The sequence below is a fragment of the Pteropus vampyrus genome, unplaced genomic scaffold, assembly GCF_000151845.1.
Source record: "Pteropus vampyrus isolate Shadow unplaced genomic scaffold, Pvam_2.0 Scaffold1, whole genome shotgun sequence".
In the NCBI taxonomy this organism is placed as follows: domain Eukaryota; kingdom Metazoa; phylum Chordata; class Mammalia; order Chiroptera; family Pteropodidae; genus Pteropus; species Pteropus vampyrus.
In genome coordinates, this window is record NW_011888782.1 from 13,539,422 (window position 1) to 13,553,785 (window position 14,364).

A 14,364-nucleotide genomic window follows, 5' to 3' on the forward strand; every position below is an offset into this window, starting at 1 on the left:
ACATCAATAGGAAAAAGACCAATAGCAATATTAACATAGGACTTGAATAATAATTCCAAAGAAAAAATATAAATGGCTTTTAAAAATATGAAAATATGATGAATAAGTTCTGGGGATCTAATGTACAGCGTGGTGACTATAGTTAACAATATTGTGATATGTACTTGAAAGTTCCTAAGAGAGTAGGTCTTAAATGTTCTCACCACACACACACACACACACACACACACACACACACACGCGCGCGCGCAAAGGTTAGTGATGAAATGCTAACTAAGGTTGATGGAAGTGCTAACTAACCTTATTGAGGTAATTATTTCTCAATATATATGTGTATCAAATCATTATGTTGTACTCTTTAAATTTAAACAATGTTATATGTCAGTTGTATCTCAATAAAGCTGGAAAAATATGAAAAACTGCTCACAATTACTGAACTCAAGAAGTAGAAATGATACTTAAAAAGAAATACCATTTTTCTCTTAAAAATATTCAGAAATCTAAAAGTTTGGTAACAGAAGTGTTACCCAGGGTGCAAAGAAACACATTGTTTGTGGCATTATAAACTGTGACTACCTCATTCAGTAATGATTTTACAGTAACTTCCAAAATTTAAAATATACATACATTATATCTGGTAATTTAATGTCTGGAATTTATTCTTCAGTACACTTTCACATGGACAAAATGACAAAAATTTTTTACTGCAGCAGTTTCAAATTACATATAAACAACCTAAATGTCCGTCATTAGGGCATTTGTCAAATAAATACGTGATAAATATTCCCTTGATTCTCTCATCCAGCTCCTTGGATTTAAATACTGTGCATATTCATGATTCCTAAGTTTTATCTGCAGTTCAGTTCTCTCCCCTGAATCCCTTACCAAACTGTGACTCAGAATCTCCACTTGGATGTCATAATAGACATCTGATACTCAACATATCTGAATTACTTTTTTTCTTTTTTTTTTAATTACAGTTGACATTGAATATTAGTTTCGGGTATACAGAATAGTGGTTAGACATTTATATAACAAGAAATGATATCCCCAATGAGTCTAATACCCACCTCGCACAATGCATAGTTATTACAATATTATTGACAACATATCTTTCCCTCAAATATCACTTCCTTGACAGCCTTTCCTATCTCAGTAGATGGCAAATTCCAGCCTTGTATTTGCTCAGTCCAAAAGCCTTAGAGCCATGATCGCTTTTCTTCACAACCAATTTTCACTTGGTCAGGAAATTCTTTTTGCTCTACTTTCAAATTATATTTAGAAACCTACCACTTTTCACCACAGTGGATGCTACTACCCTGGTCTGCAACAACAATCATTTCTTGCCTGGATTATTGCAATAGCTCATCGTCCTACATCTACACTTGTCTCTGTATAATCTGTTCTCGTCAAAGCAACCAGAATGATTATTTTAAAATATGAAATTAAATCAGATATTACTCTTCTGCTCAGAACTCTGCAGTGGTTCCCATTGTACTCAGAGTAAAAGCCAAAGTCCCTCCAATGGCCTGAAAGGACCTCCAAGATCTGGTCCCTGTCAATTTTCTGACATCATTCTCTGTTACTTTCCTTCTTCCTCATTCAGCCTCAGCCATCTTGGCTTCTTTGATGCTTCTTGAATATACTTGTATTCTCCTACCATATAGCATTTTTCTTTTCCCAAAATGCTCTTTCCTTGTATATCTGCAAGGCTAACTCGCTGACTTCCTTCAGTCTTTGCTCACATGTAAACTTTTTAATGAGATTTACCCTGACCACTTTATTTCTTACATCTTCTTTATTACACAGTACTTATGACCTCTTAGAACATGCTGTGGCCTTATTTGTTATGCTTATTGTAGATTGTCTGTTTCACTGGCTAGAATGTAAGCTTTGTCTGTTTTCTTCAATGATAGATCTTGAGGGTCTAGAATATGTTGAATCAGTAAATAAATAAATAAATAAATAAATAAATAAATAAATAAAGCAATCTTCAAGACAAATTGTAAAAATAAATATATTTATATAAATGATGTAAATGCTTGTGGATGGATACAATATTGCTAGAAGACTGTGAAAGAAACAGGTAATAATGGTGTCTTTTGGGGGAAACAGTACCAGGGTTGGGTAGGGAGGCATATTCTATACTTTGAGAATGTACACCTATCACTTCTTCAATTAAAAAACAAACTAGTTGAAAAATGCAATGCACAGCTGAGCTTAAATCTGGAATTCAAAATTCTTTTCTAGAGTCTTAACTTTTTGAGTTTCTTAGATATTTAATGTCTTACCACTAGGTGGCACATACTTACCGATAGATTCTTAAAGACCCTCAGACACAGGTTTTTAAAAAAAGCTCTTCAGTTCCCAAACTCACCAAAGTTTACTTTAGCTATATATTGCATTTTTTTTTTTTCTAAAAAATTTTCTTAACTTCAGTTGTTTAGGGCTATATCAGCTTTCAGGTGATTATTCACTATCTGTAATTCTTAGCATCATTATAGCATTCGAGTTGCAGAAATGGCTTAAATCTGCAAATGCTTTCTAGATTAGATATCCTTATATTTGGGTAAATTTTCTAATGTTTATTGAATTGTGTCTGCCTATCTTTTTGTCTTTTTCCCTATGAAATCGCTTAATGAATGGAATTTAAAGATTCTGTATATAAAAGTAGATTTATTTGATTATTTTGTTTCACTGCTTTCATACCAAAATAAATCAATGTCCAGGACCACATGCAATTTAACAACCATGTTCTCAATGCTAATATAATATGCAGAGATTAGGCAAATGGATACTGCGAAGGATACAAAAATGAAATATTATTTATTGCCTCTGTCTTCAGGGACGTTTCATTTTATGGGTGGAGACAGTCATGAATGCAAATAACTATAATACAAGTCAGAATATAGTAAATAATTAAATTAAAATATAAAGTGTAATGGGAACCAGATAGTTCATATTAATTTGGGGATTCCAAGAATAAGGTGGTATTGGAGAAGAGCTTTAAATATATAGTTTCATTCCCTGAATGAATTGAATATTGGTGTTATATAGATTTACATTTCTGGGTAAAGGGCAAATTATATATCTGAGATAAAGATATGATCATCATATGCAAGTGGTAAGCGTAAATTGTAGAATAAGCACCTCTATTCTTTTTGATAGTAAACTTTTTGAAAAAAGAAAATAGTGGCATGCATTTATAAATCGTACCATTTAAAAATATTATTAAGACCTTTTTTGAGCAAGTTCTGAAATGACATTGGTCTAGATAATTTTTATAGCCATTTTTAATCTAAAGGTTCTTTGATTCTGATTTTCTTTTTCAAAATATATTCTTTAAAAAACTTAAGCATTTAGAGAAAGTGCTATATTCAAGCAGAATAACATTTATTGAGTGCTTTCTTTCTATTCCAGAAAACTGTCATCTGTTATTTCATTTAGACTCATGAAACCTTTAGGGGTTTGTACTCCTATCTACATTGCACAGATAAAGAAATTGAGACACGGAAAGTTTAAGGAACTTGTATGAATATTTTGACTGTCAGCCATAACACCAAAATTAGATGTGATTTGAATTTCTTTCCTTACAATTAGAAACTTGGCTTTTCAATTTCTACTACTTCTGTATCATTGCTATGTTACTAAAAAGGAACTCAGCATTATTCTAATGTATTAATATTGACTACTTTGTTACATTAGTAGTCTTAACTTTTTATAACTTTATAAGTATGATATGAATCATATTAAAATATTATCTTAGTGAGTCAAGAATCTGACCCTATGGCTATTGATATGCAAAATTACTACAACTTTGCTAAATTCTAAAATAATAATGCACTAATAATCAGATACTAAAGTCTAAGTAATATATCGTACAATGTTTAAATTAGATTTAGTTCCAGCTCAACAGCTAAATCAAATGAATGTTAAAACAAAATTATATATTTATAATGCATCCTATTATTTTTCTGTGTTTCTTTAGCCAGAAAAATGTAAGAATAAAAAGAAGTGGTATAAAAGTGCACTACAAGAAGCATACCTACTTTATGGATATTCTCCTGAGCAAAGACTGGAAATGTGCTACCTATCAAAAGAGGGTATATGAATTTTTAACTTTTTGTCACCCCAAAATACGGATTTATTCAGATGTGTGCTTTCCAAAATATGTTTGCAGTTTAAAAAATCTTTCTCTTCACATCTTTGTCCACTGATAAATCAATTTTGTATGGATTGACAGTATATATTTTACTCTCTGAAACTATTTTCGATTAATACACATCCACTCTATTTAAATACAGGGGTTTTAATTAGCGCTTCTGTCATCTTCTGTGCTCTTAGATTATCTACATAGGTCCTCTCGTGTATTTCAAAGCATGTATTTCAAAAATTAGAAGCCACAGCTTAAAAATGTATCCCTGGGGTGAAACTTTCACTTGGATACGCTCTATTATCTCAGAAAAAGTATTTTTCAAAATGTTTTATTTTTAAATAAATTCAAAGCAGAGATAAAAGATAATCTTCAACTTTCTTTTTAATTAGGTGAAACAAATGAGAATATTTTAGGTCATTTTCAAAGAAAGTTCTCTTGGATCATAAATATTATGGTTTATAGACAGCTTTTTAAATGAATTCATTATAAGGATTATAGTAGATATAAAATTTTAAAACTAAAAACGATTATCACATAAAAATGATGATTTTTCAATAAATATGTTTTTATGATCACTGCTTAGTGATCATAATAATTTTCTATCTTATGAAGCCCTTTTTCACTTTAACACTTTAAGTTCTAAAACAGATTACGCTGTAGGATGATCTGACCTTTGCTGCTGACTGAATTTAAGTAACAGTAATTTTTTTTTTTTTTTACCTATGGAAAGTTTAATGTATTTTAAACTTATTAATTACTAATTTAAAAATAATTAAAAACTTATATGTGAAAACATTTTATTTGAGAAAAAGTTTAAATATTAACCCAACTACCTAAATTTAGATTTTAAAGCAAATAAGTAGGTTTGAAAAGAGTAGTAAACGAATGACAAGAACACTACTCCAGTTTACTCTGAGACCGGGAAAGGAGACATTTATTACCATAAATGCAATTTTATTCCTTGTGTTAAAAATATAATGTCTTCGTTATCAGCAGTAAAGGTTGAACTCATTTTGTTGTCACGAATACAGTTTTATACTTTGCATGAGCTATACATTTCTCTGTGTAACCAAAATAAACTTTGAAATATTTAGTTCTTTTAAACATTGATACTTTGAAGTAATATAGTCATTTACTGTTTAAAGTTATATTGCAACTATTTCACACTAGCAGGAGATCCACTCTTCATAAGTTATTGAACTATGCCTTTGCCATTGTTTTGTATGCCAAGTATTTATGTCTGGGTCCTTTGGCATGCTGGACTGTCAAGAGACTCTGGAGAAGGGTTCTTTCTCATCAGTTTTGCAGCAACAGACCATTTTCTTGTGACAAGTCTGGTGATTTTTACATGCACAATTTGATGTAATTCAGCCTAATTATTGAGAGCCTTATGCCTAAAGACTTTCATTTTCTCTGAAGTAGCCAAAATGAATGGGAGTGAAGAGGCCTTCAGTAGTTCAGTCTTTGCTGTAGCAATCTCACTCACTTCATAGGCACTCTTCACTATCTCCAGAATAGATAATTTAATCCTATATTTGCTTAGCTTCCAAAATGAATTCTAGTACGAATTCAGCTTTTTACTGTGTTCAAAGTGGTTTTGAGAGATAATTAGTCATTATTCAGATATTTTACAAAATTTAGAGGCAACCCATTTATTTCATTGCAGCAACTTGGAGGATTTCTTTACCCCAGAATTTCTTCCAACCTAGAAATAAGTACTACTAATTTTTTTGGCTTCAATTCTTCCTACCCTGCAAAAATTGGCATACTATTATGTTTGATGCAACTCTTTGTTGAAATCTGTAGGGTCAGTAAAAGATACGTAACTACAGACACAGTCATACTCTGACAAATTTTAGTCCTGTCCACATGATTTGGTTGTCCTGTTTTTGTTGTATTAACTATTACACCACATGAGTGATTTTTCAGCTGAGGATAGAAAGCTCTTTCTTATATAGAAATATTTATTAAAATTGTATTTTTGAATAGTCTCCTCATAATTCAGCTTTAGGATTTTGTATTATTTTTAGGATTAATATTTTCTTACGTGCTATAAATTTTAGAGTGACTATTCCTACTTTTTTTCAGAATTATTTTTTTAAAAACAGACTTTTTTTAGAGCAGTTTTAGATTCTCAGCAAAATTAAGCAGAAGTATAGATTTCCCACATGCTCCCTTTCCACACCCAGCTCCACTACTATCAACATCCCATATCACGGGGCTTTTGATTTTTACTGCATTGAATCTGTAGTTCAAGTTGGGAAGAATGGACATCTTGACAGTATTGAGGCTTACCTATCCATGAACATAGAATATATCTATATTTATTTAGTTCTTTGATTTTGCTCATCAGAATTTTTAGTTTTCCTCATGTAGATCTTGTTCATATTTTGTTAGAGTTATGCCTAATTATTTCATTTTTGAGTATGTTAATGTAAATGGTAATGTGTTTTTAATCTCAATTTCTGCTTGTTCATCACTGGTAAATAGGAAAGTGATTGACTTTTATGTATTAACCTTGTACCCTGCGAACAAAGTCAGTTTTATTTCATTTTTTCCACTGTGTAACTTTCCTTTTCTGTTCCTGTCTTATTGCATTAGCTAGGAGTTCCAGTACAGTATTGAAAGAGTAGTGAGGGGAAGCATCCTTGACTTATTCCTGATCTTAGTGGGAAAGCTTTGAGTTTCTTACCATTGAGTATGATGTTAACTATAGGGAGTTTTTTTGTAGATTTTCTTTATCAAGTTGAGGAAATTTCACCCTATTTCTAGTTTGCTTAGAGTTTTTATCATGAATGGGTGTTGGATTTTTTTCAAGTGCTTTATCTGCATCTGTTAATATGATCATGTGACTTTTCTTCTTTAGCCTGTTGATTTTGACTGTTGAACCAGCCTTGTATACCTGGGATAAATCTCATTTGGCTGTGATATGTAATTCTTTTTATACATGGTTGGATTTGATTTGCTAATATTTTGTTGAGGATTTTGCATCTATGTTCATGAGAAGTATTGGTCTGTAGTTCTCCTGAAATGTCTTTATTTGGTTTTGGAATTAGGATAATACTGGCCTCATTGAATGAATTAGGAAGTATTCCCTCTGCTTCTGTCTTCTGGAAGAGTTTGAAGAGAATTGCTCTAATTTCTTCCCTAAATATTTTGTAGAATTTACCAGTAAACCCATCTGGGCATGATGCTTTCTATTTGGAAGGTTATTATACTGATTCAATTTTTAAAATAGATATTAGCCTCTTCAGATCGTCTGTTCTTGTGAGACCTTTGGCACATTGTGTCTTTCAAGGAATTGGTCCATTTTATATAGGTTATCAACTTTGTGGGCATAGAATTACTTATAGCATTTCTTTTTTATTCTTTTAATATCCATGGGATCAATAGTGATTTCCTCACTTTCATTTTTAATATTAGTATAATTTATGTTTTCTTTCTTTTTTTCTTTATCTAGCTATATTGCCCTATTGATTCTACTGATAGTTTCAAAGAAATGACTTTGGTCTTGTTTATTTTCTCTATTGATTTCCTGTTTTTAATTGCATTGGTTTCTGCTCTAATTTTTATTTATTTTCTGGTGCTTACTTTAGATTTAACTTGCTCTTCTTTTTCTAGTGTCCTAAGGTGGAAGCTTAGATTATTAATTTTTAGATCTTTGTTCTTTCATAATATGTATTCAATGCTATAAATTCTCCTCTAAACACTACTTTTGCTGTATCTCACAAATTTTTATAAGCTGTATTTTCATTTTTTATTTAGTTCAAAATATTTTTGATTTCTAGTTGAATTCCATTGTACCCTAAGAGCAGACTATTGTGTAGTATCTATTTTTTATAGGTGTATTTTATGTCCCAGAATGTAGTCTGTCTTGGTGAATATTCCACGTGAGCTTGAGAAGAATGCGTATTCTGCTATTGTTGAATAAAATAGTCTGTAGATGTCAATTATGTCCAGTTGATTGATGGTATTGAGTTCAACTATGTCCTTACTGATTTTCTGCTTGCTGGAACTGTTCATTTCTGGTAGAGAGGTATTAAAGTCTCCAGTTATAATAGTGAATTCATCTGTTTCTCCTTATGTTCTATCAATTTTGCCTCACATATTTTGACACTCTTCTGTTAGAACATTCATGTTAATGATCATTATGTCTTCTTGGACTATAGACCATTTTATCATTATGTAATGCTCCTCTTTATTTCCTGATAACTTCCCTTCCTCTGAAGTCCGCTATGTCTGAAATTAATATAGCAACTTCTGTTTTCTTTTGATTAGTGTTAACATGGTATATTTTTCTCTGTCCCTTTACTTTTAACCTATATTTAAAGTGAGTTTTTGTAGACAACAAATAATTAGGTCCTGTTTGTCAATTCACTCTGACAGTCTCTGTCTTAATTTGGTGTATTTAGACCATTGTCATTTAAAGCAATTATTAATATAGTTGAATTAATAACTATCATATTTGTTACTGTTTTCTATTTGTTTCCCTTGTTCTTTGTTTCTATTTTTTTCTTCCACTCTTTCTCCCTTCCGTGGTTTTAATTGAACATTTTATATAATTCTATTATCTTTCCTTTCTTAGAATATCAATTTTACTTTCTTTTTAACATTTTTAAGTAGTTTTCCTAGAGTTTAGAAAATTCATTTGCAAGTTATCTAAGCTCACTTTCAAATAACACCATACTGCTCCATGAGTAATGCATATACCTTAAAATAACAAAATTTTCCTAATTCATCCTTCAATCCCTTGTGTATCATTGTTATCATTCATTCTCTATATATGTATATGAATATATTGTTGCTATTATTTTGAACAAATTGTTTTCTGTTAGATACTTTAAGAATATGAAAAATAAAAGTTTTTATTTTACCTTCACTTAGTCATTCTCTAATCTCTTCTTACTTAGATTTGAGTTTCCGACCTATATCATTTTCCTTCTCTCTTTTAACATTTGTTGCAAGGCAGATCTATTGACAACAAATTGCTTTATTTTTCTCTGTCTGACAAAGTGCATATTCCTTTACTTTTGATGGATAATTTGACAGGGTACAGAATTCTAATTTGGTGATATTTCCCTTCTCAGTACTTTAAATATTTCACTCTATTCTGCTCTTGCTTGCGTGGTTTCTGAGGACAATTTGGATAAAATTCTTTTCTTTGCTGCTCTATAAGTAATGTATGTTTCCTCCTCTCTCTTCTTTCAAGATTTTTTCTTTATCTTTGATTTTCTGTAGTTTAAATATGATATGCCTAGGTATATTTTTATTGGCATTTATCATGCTTGGTATTCTCTGAGTTTCCTGGATCTATGGTTTAATATCTGAGATTAATTTTGGGGAAGTTCTTGATTATTATTGCTTCAAATATTTCTTCTGTTTCATTCTCTCTTCCTTTTGGTATTCTTGTTACACACATGTTACATTTCTGTAGTTGTACCATAGATCTTGGATATTCTAGTTGGTTTTTTTTTTTTTCAGTCTTTTTCTCTTTGCTTTTTAGTTTTAGAAGCTTCTAGTGCTATATCCTCAAGCTCAGAGATTCTTTTCTCATCTGTGTCCAGTCTACTGATAAGCTCATCAAAGGCATTCTTCATTTTTGTTATAGTGTTTTGATCTCTAGTGTTTCTTTTTTATTTTATCTTAGAATTTCCATCTCTCTACTTATATTAGCCATCTGTTCTTGCATGTGGTCTACTTATAACATTAGAGCCCTTAGTATATTAATGATAATTGTTTTAAATTCACAATTTGATAATTCCAACACCTCTGACTTACTTGTATCTACTTTTGATGCTCTGTCACTTTGAGCTGTTTTTTTTTTGCCTTCGGTATGCCTTACAAGTTTTGGTGGAAAGGCGAACATGATGTACTGGGCAAAAGGAACTGTATAGTAAATAGTCCTTTAGTAGTGTAGTGGTAAGGCGTGTAGAGTAGGAGAGGGATTCTGTAGTCCTGTGATTAGGTATCAATCCTGATCTTTGAACTTCACAACTACTTCTCTCTCTCTCTCTCTCTTTTTTTTTTATTGCCCCTTTAGGTAGTAAAGGATGACTAAAGGGGGCTGGGGTTGTGTGTTTCCTTTCACTCACAGAAGACTAGAGCAGGCTGGATTTGGGTATTTCCTTTCACCCAGGTTGGTTAGATTTTGAAAAAAACACAATAGGTTAGGTACAAGTAAAATAGTTTATCTTGAGAAAAACCAAATGCTCTGGCATATTTCAAATGGTTATTATTTTTTTTTCTCCTACTGCCTGAGCAAAAGGGGATTTTCTTCCAGTCTTTAGTGTGAGAATCTGGTAGAACTCCTGGAGGTAAACTCACAAAAATTCATCTCCTTACCCTAAGACTAGATTCTGCTAGAATTTTATCTCTCAGGCTTGTTCACACTGAGGCTCCAGAAATTCATCAGTTACACTAGTGATTTCCTACTCTAGCACTGGTTCTTTTGGAAGTTTCTGCTCATATAAGTTTTGATTCTTTGTATTCTCCCGTCTGTCCCTCCAAATTTTGGGGCAGTAGTCTTCCCTGTGGCCTTACTTCTTAGCAGGATCTAAGAAGAATTATTGATTTTCAGTTTGTTTAGCTTTTATTTGTCATTAAGGCAGAGTGGTGACTTCTAAGCTCCTTCCATGCCAGACTGGAAACTAGACTGCCTCCATCTTTTTAAGAAAATGCTCTCAGCTGTCACTTTTAAAGAAGCACATACTGATGGTTTTTCTGAGGAGGCCATGAATTAACAGGCTTTAAAAAAATTATTTCGAGAAGAGAATTTGATTCATGATAATATTTGTTCTCCTCTATAATAAGGTTGTAAATAAAAAAAACATTTGTCCTTATGTGTCATGAAGCATAACCACCTCTACTCATTTAGAACATTTTCATTTTCTACGTATAGTTCCTTTTTTACACTTTAAAAATGTGATGTGGATATAGCTCTGAAGAGGAATAAAGGCCCTTTTAATTATCCAAATCTACATTTTCTGGTAACTGCTTTTCACTCTGTATGTGAGGGTCCCTACATGCAGAGATTTCTGAAAGGAGGAAATTAAACCTTTCTCACTAGGGAAAATTCAGCCTTTAGAAAGTGGTTGGTGTTGCTGAAGTTGAACACGGACCTACTGTTATTAATAGGGTAATCACTAGTAATTGTAATATTTTAAAGTATTACATCAGAATTTTCCTTTAGCATTTGAAAATCAGGTTGTTGATACTCCCCAAAACACTCCCTTGTAGCATTGGGAGATGGTTCTGCAACTTTTGATCACAAAATGTCCTTTGAATAACAGTTTGGATATTTCTGTTCCCAATTAATCTCCCTACTGAAAATTTTACATAAGAATGGCATACATTTTGAGGAGAAGCATAACAAATTTCTATTTTCATTGACTGCATACAATCGGGGTCTATTAAATCTAATTTTAGTTTTTGAATTTTTTTGCATGCAGTTTTAACTATTTGTAATGATTAATATTTCATCATGACTTATTGTTATTAGAGATCTTTAAAATACAAGGAGAAAACAATTTGGTACAATAAAATTTATTCTATCTTGTAATTACTATCAGGTTCTACTGGGCCCTTTTATGCATCTAAAATATATCGTGGGATTTCAATGCTCTTATTTTTTTCCCTATATCTTGAAATATTTTGCTGTTTTATCATTACTTATCAGTTGTTCCCCATAGTTAAAAAAATGAAAATAATTATTTATTTAAATGCTGAATGACGCAATCGCTTAAAAAGATGATCCAATAGTGAATTATATCCTGACTAAACTATTTTTCCTGGTATTCCAGGGGTTAAGAGTCTCTCTCTCTTTCTCACTCTTTCTCATGCACACACTAACCAAAATGTCTTTATTAACTAAAATGGAAGAGAACATTGTTGATTAAATATTATCTGCCAAACATTGTTTTAGAAGTTTTATTCACATAGATTATATTATTTAAATCTCACAACATACCAATAAAGTAATAATTATTACTACTGGTTTATCAATAAAGAAACTGAAATTCTGAGAACATACTGTTTTATATCTTACAGTCTAATTTACATTAATTTGTTCAGGTAAAATGTATATTTCAGATCCACATAAGATTTAAAATAAAATACATATACATTTATTAATTATAAAAAATATTGAGCACATATTGCATATAAAACATGCTCCCTGCCTTTAAGGGACATTGTAATCTTGCAGAGTACTTAGACATACGTAGAAGTCAGCATAGTACAAAGTAGAAAATTCTTTGACCTAAGATGACTGTGGATTTACAAAAGAGGTGGGCATTACTTCTTGGAGGAAACATCTGTGACAGTGGATGTCTTGTACATTCATCAATGGTGAAAAAGGCTATTCTAGAAGAAGGGATTATTTCAAGCACACAGTTGAACATAGGAAAGAGGGCAGTTTATATATATCCAGTCAATTGTAGGTATAAATATAATAACCTATGCCTCTGGATTTCTGTTTTATGCATATATATATATATATGTGTGTGTGTGTATATATATTATTTAAACCTATATGTATGTGTGTACATATGTGCATAAATATACATATATGCATGTATATTTTACATATATATTACATATACATACATGTATATGTATGTATATTTGTGCATATATATACATATATATGTGTGTATATATATAATTACAAAATTTGCTTTTAGATAACAAACATTTACTTTTATATTCATGGATATTTATTTTTTGTTTTACATATTCATTGTGAATTTTAGCTCTAGATTTTGATGTATTTTTCTTTAATGTTAAATGTAACCCTAAAACTTTATTGTTAATATCCATAGCTTGTTCTGTCTTTCATTACTACAATATTAATGTTTTAAAAATGTATTTATGAATAAATATTTTTATATAACCTATTTAGCTATAGAATTATAGATTAAACATTTTTTTAATCCACCAGATACCAATAATTTTTATAAATACACATACACATAGATGTGCAAACCCACCCACACACACACACACATAATTTTGCATGTGTCAAAGTAGTGTCTTGAAATAATTTTCTATATTCTATTTGGTTACTAATTGTTCTGGTTTTAGGAGCAGTAGAATAAGTAAAGGCACTGATAGTTCTCATTCTCGCTGAGTCTTTCTCTGAGGTACTGTTGGCAGCTCAAGGGTCCCAAATGGAGGCAGCAGACATCTCGGAAAGATTGAGGACTTGTAGTCAGATAGGTCTGGCCTCACTGTATGACCTTAAGCAGGGTATTTAACTTAGCCTCAACTTCTTTAACTGTGAGGTGAGGATGAACTAGATATCTTGCAAGATTATCATGAGTATTAAATAAAATAATGGCTATATGTCTGTAGTAGACATGTAGTAGATGTACAAGTAGAGATAGCCTGGATTTATATTTTTAAATTCTACATATGAGTGAAATCATATGGTATTTTGTCTTTCTCTGTCTGACTTGTTTTAGCCAGCATAGTACCCTCTAGGACCATCCATGTTGTTGCAAATGGCAAGATTTTACTGTTTTATGGTTGAGTAATATTCCATATGCACCACCTCTTCTTTATCTATTTGTCTGTTGATGGACACTTAGGTTGCTTCTGTATCTTGGCTGTTGTAAAGAATGCTGCCATGTATGTAGAGATGCATATGTCTCTTTGTTTTAGTGTTTTGGGTTTCTTTGGCTAAATACACAGAAATGAAATTGCTTGATCCTTCTTTGTCTCTTGTTATAGTCTTTGTTTTAAAGTCTATTTTGTCTGATATAAGTATTGCTACCCCAGCTTTTCTTTTTTTTTGTTTTCGTTTTTGTTTTCATGAAATATCTTTTTCCATCCCTTTACTTTCAGTCTCTGTGTGTCTTTTGATCTGAAGTGAGTCTCTTGTAGACAGCATATGTATGTTTTCTTATCCATTCAGCCACCCTATGTCTTTTGATTGAAGCATTTACAGTTAAAGTAATTGATAGGCATGTAGTTATTGCCATTTTATTATTTATATTTTTAATCTTGTTTTTCTTTTTTTTTAAAAGCATTTCCTTGGACTTTTTTTGTAATACTGGTTTGGTGGTGATGAACTCCTTTAGGTTTTTTATATCTGGCAAGCTTTTTATCCATCCTTTGATTCTAAATGATAGCCCTGCTAGGTAGAGTAATCTTGATTGTAGGTCCTTGCTTTACATCACTTTGAGTATTTTATGCCAATCTCCTCTGGC

General features: G+C 31.4%; 1 protein-coding gene across 3 annotated transcripts in view; it reads left to right on the forward strand.

The window, feature by feature from the left end:
• ZCWPW2 (zinc finger CW-type and PWWP domain containing 2) overlaps window positions 1–14,364 on the forward strand; it is a 108,289-nt gene that overhangs the window by 68,917 nt on the left and 25,008 nt on the right. For all 3 annotated transcript variants that reach the window (XM_011359602.2, XM_023532917.1, XM_023532893.1), the window contains exon 4: window positions 3,989–4,103. In XM_011359602.2, the coding sequence (XP_011357904.1) occupies window positions 3,989–4,103 (115 nt within the window). The remainder of the gene's footprint in view (window positions 1–3,988; window positions 4,104–14,364) is intronic.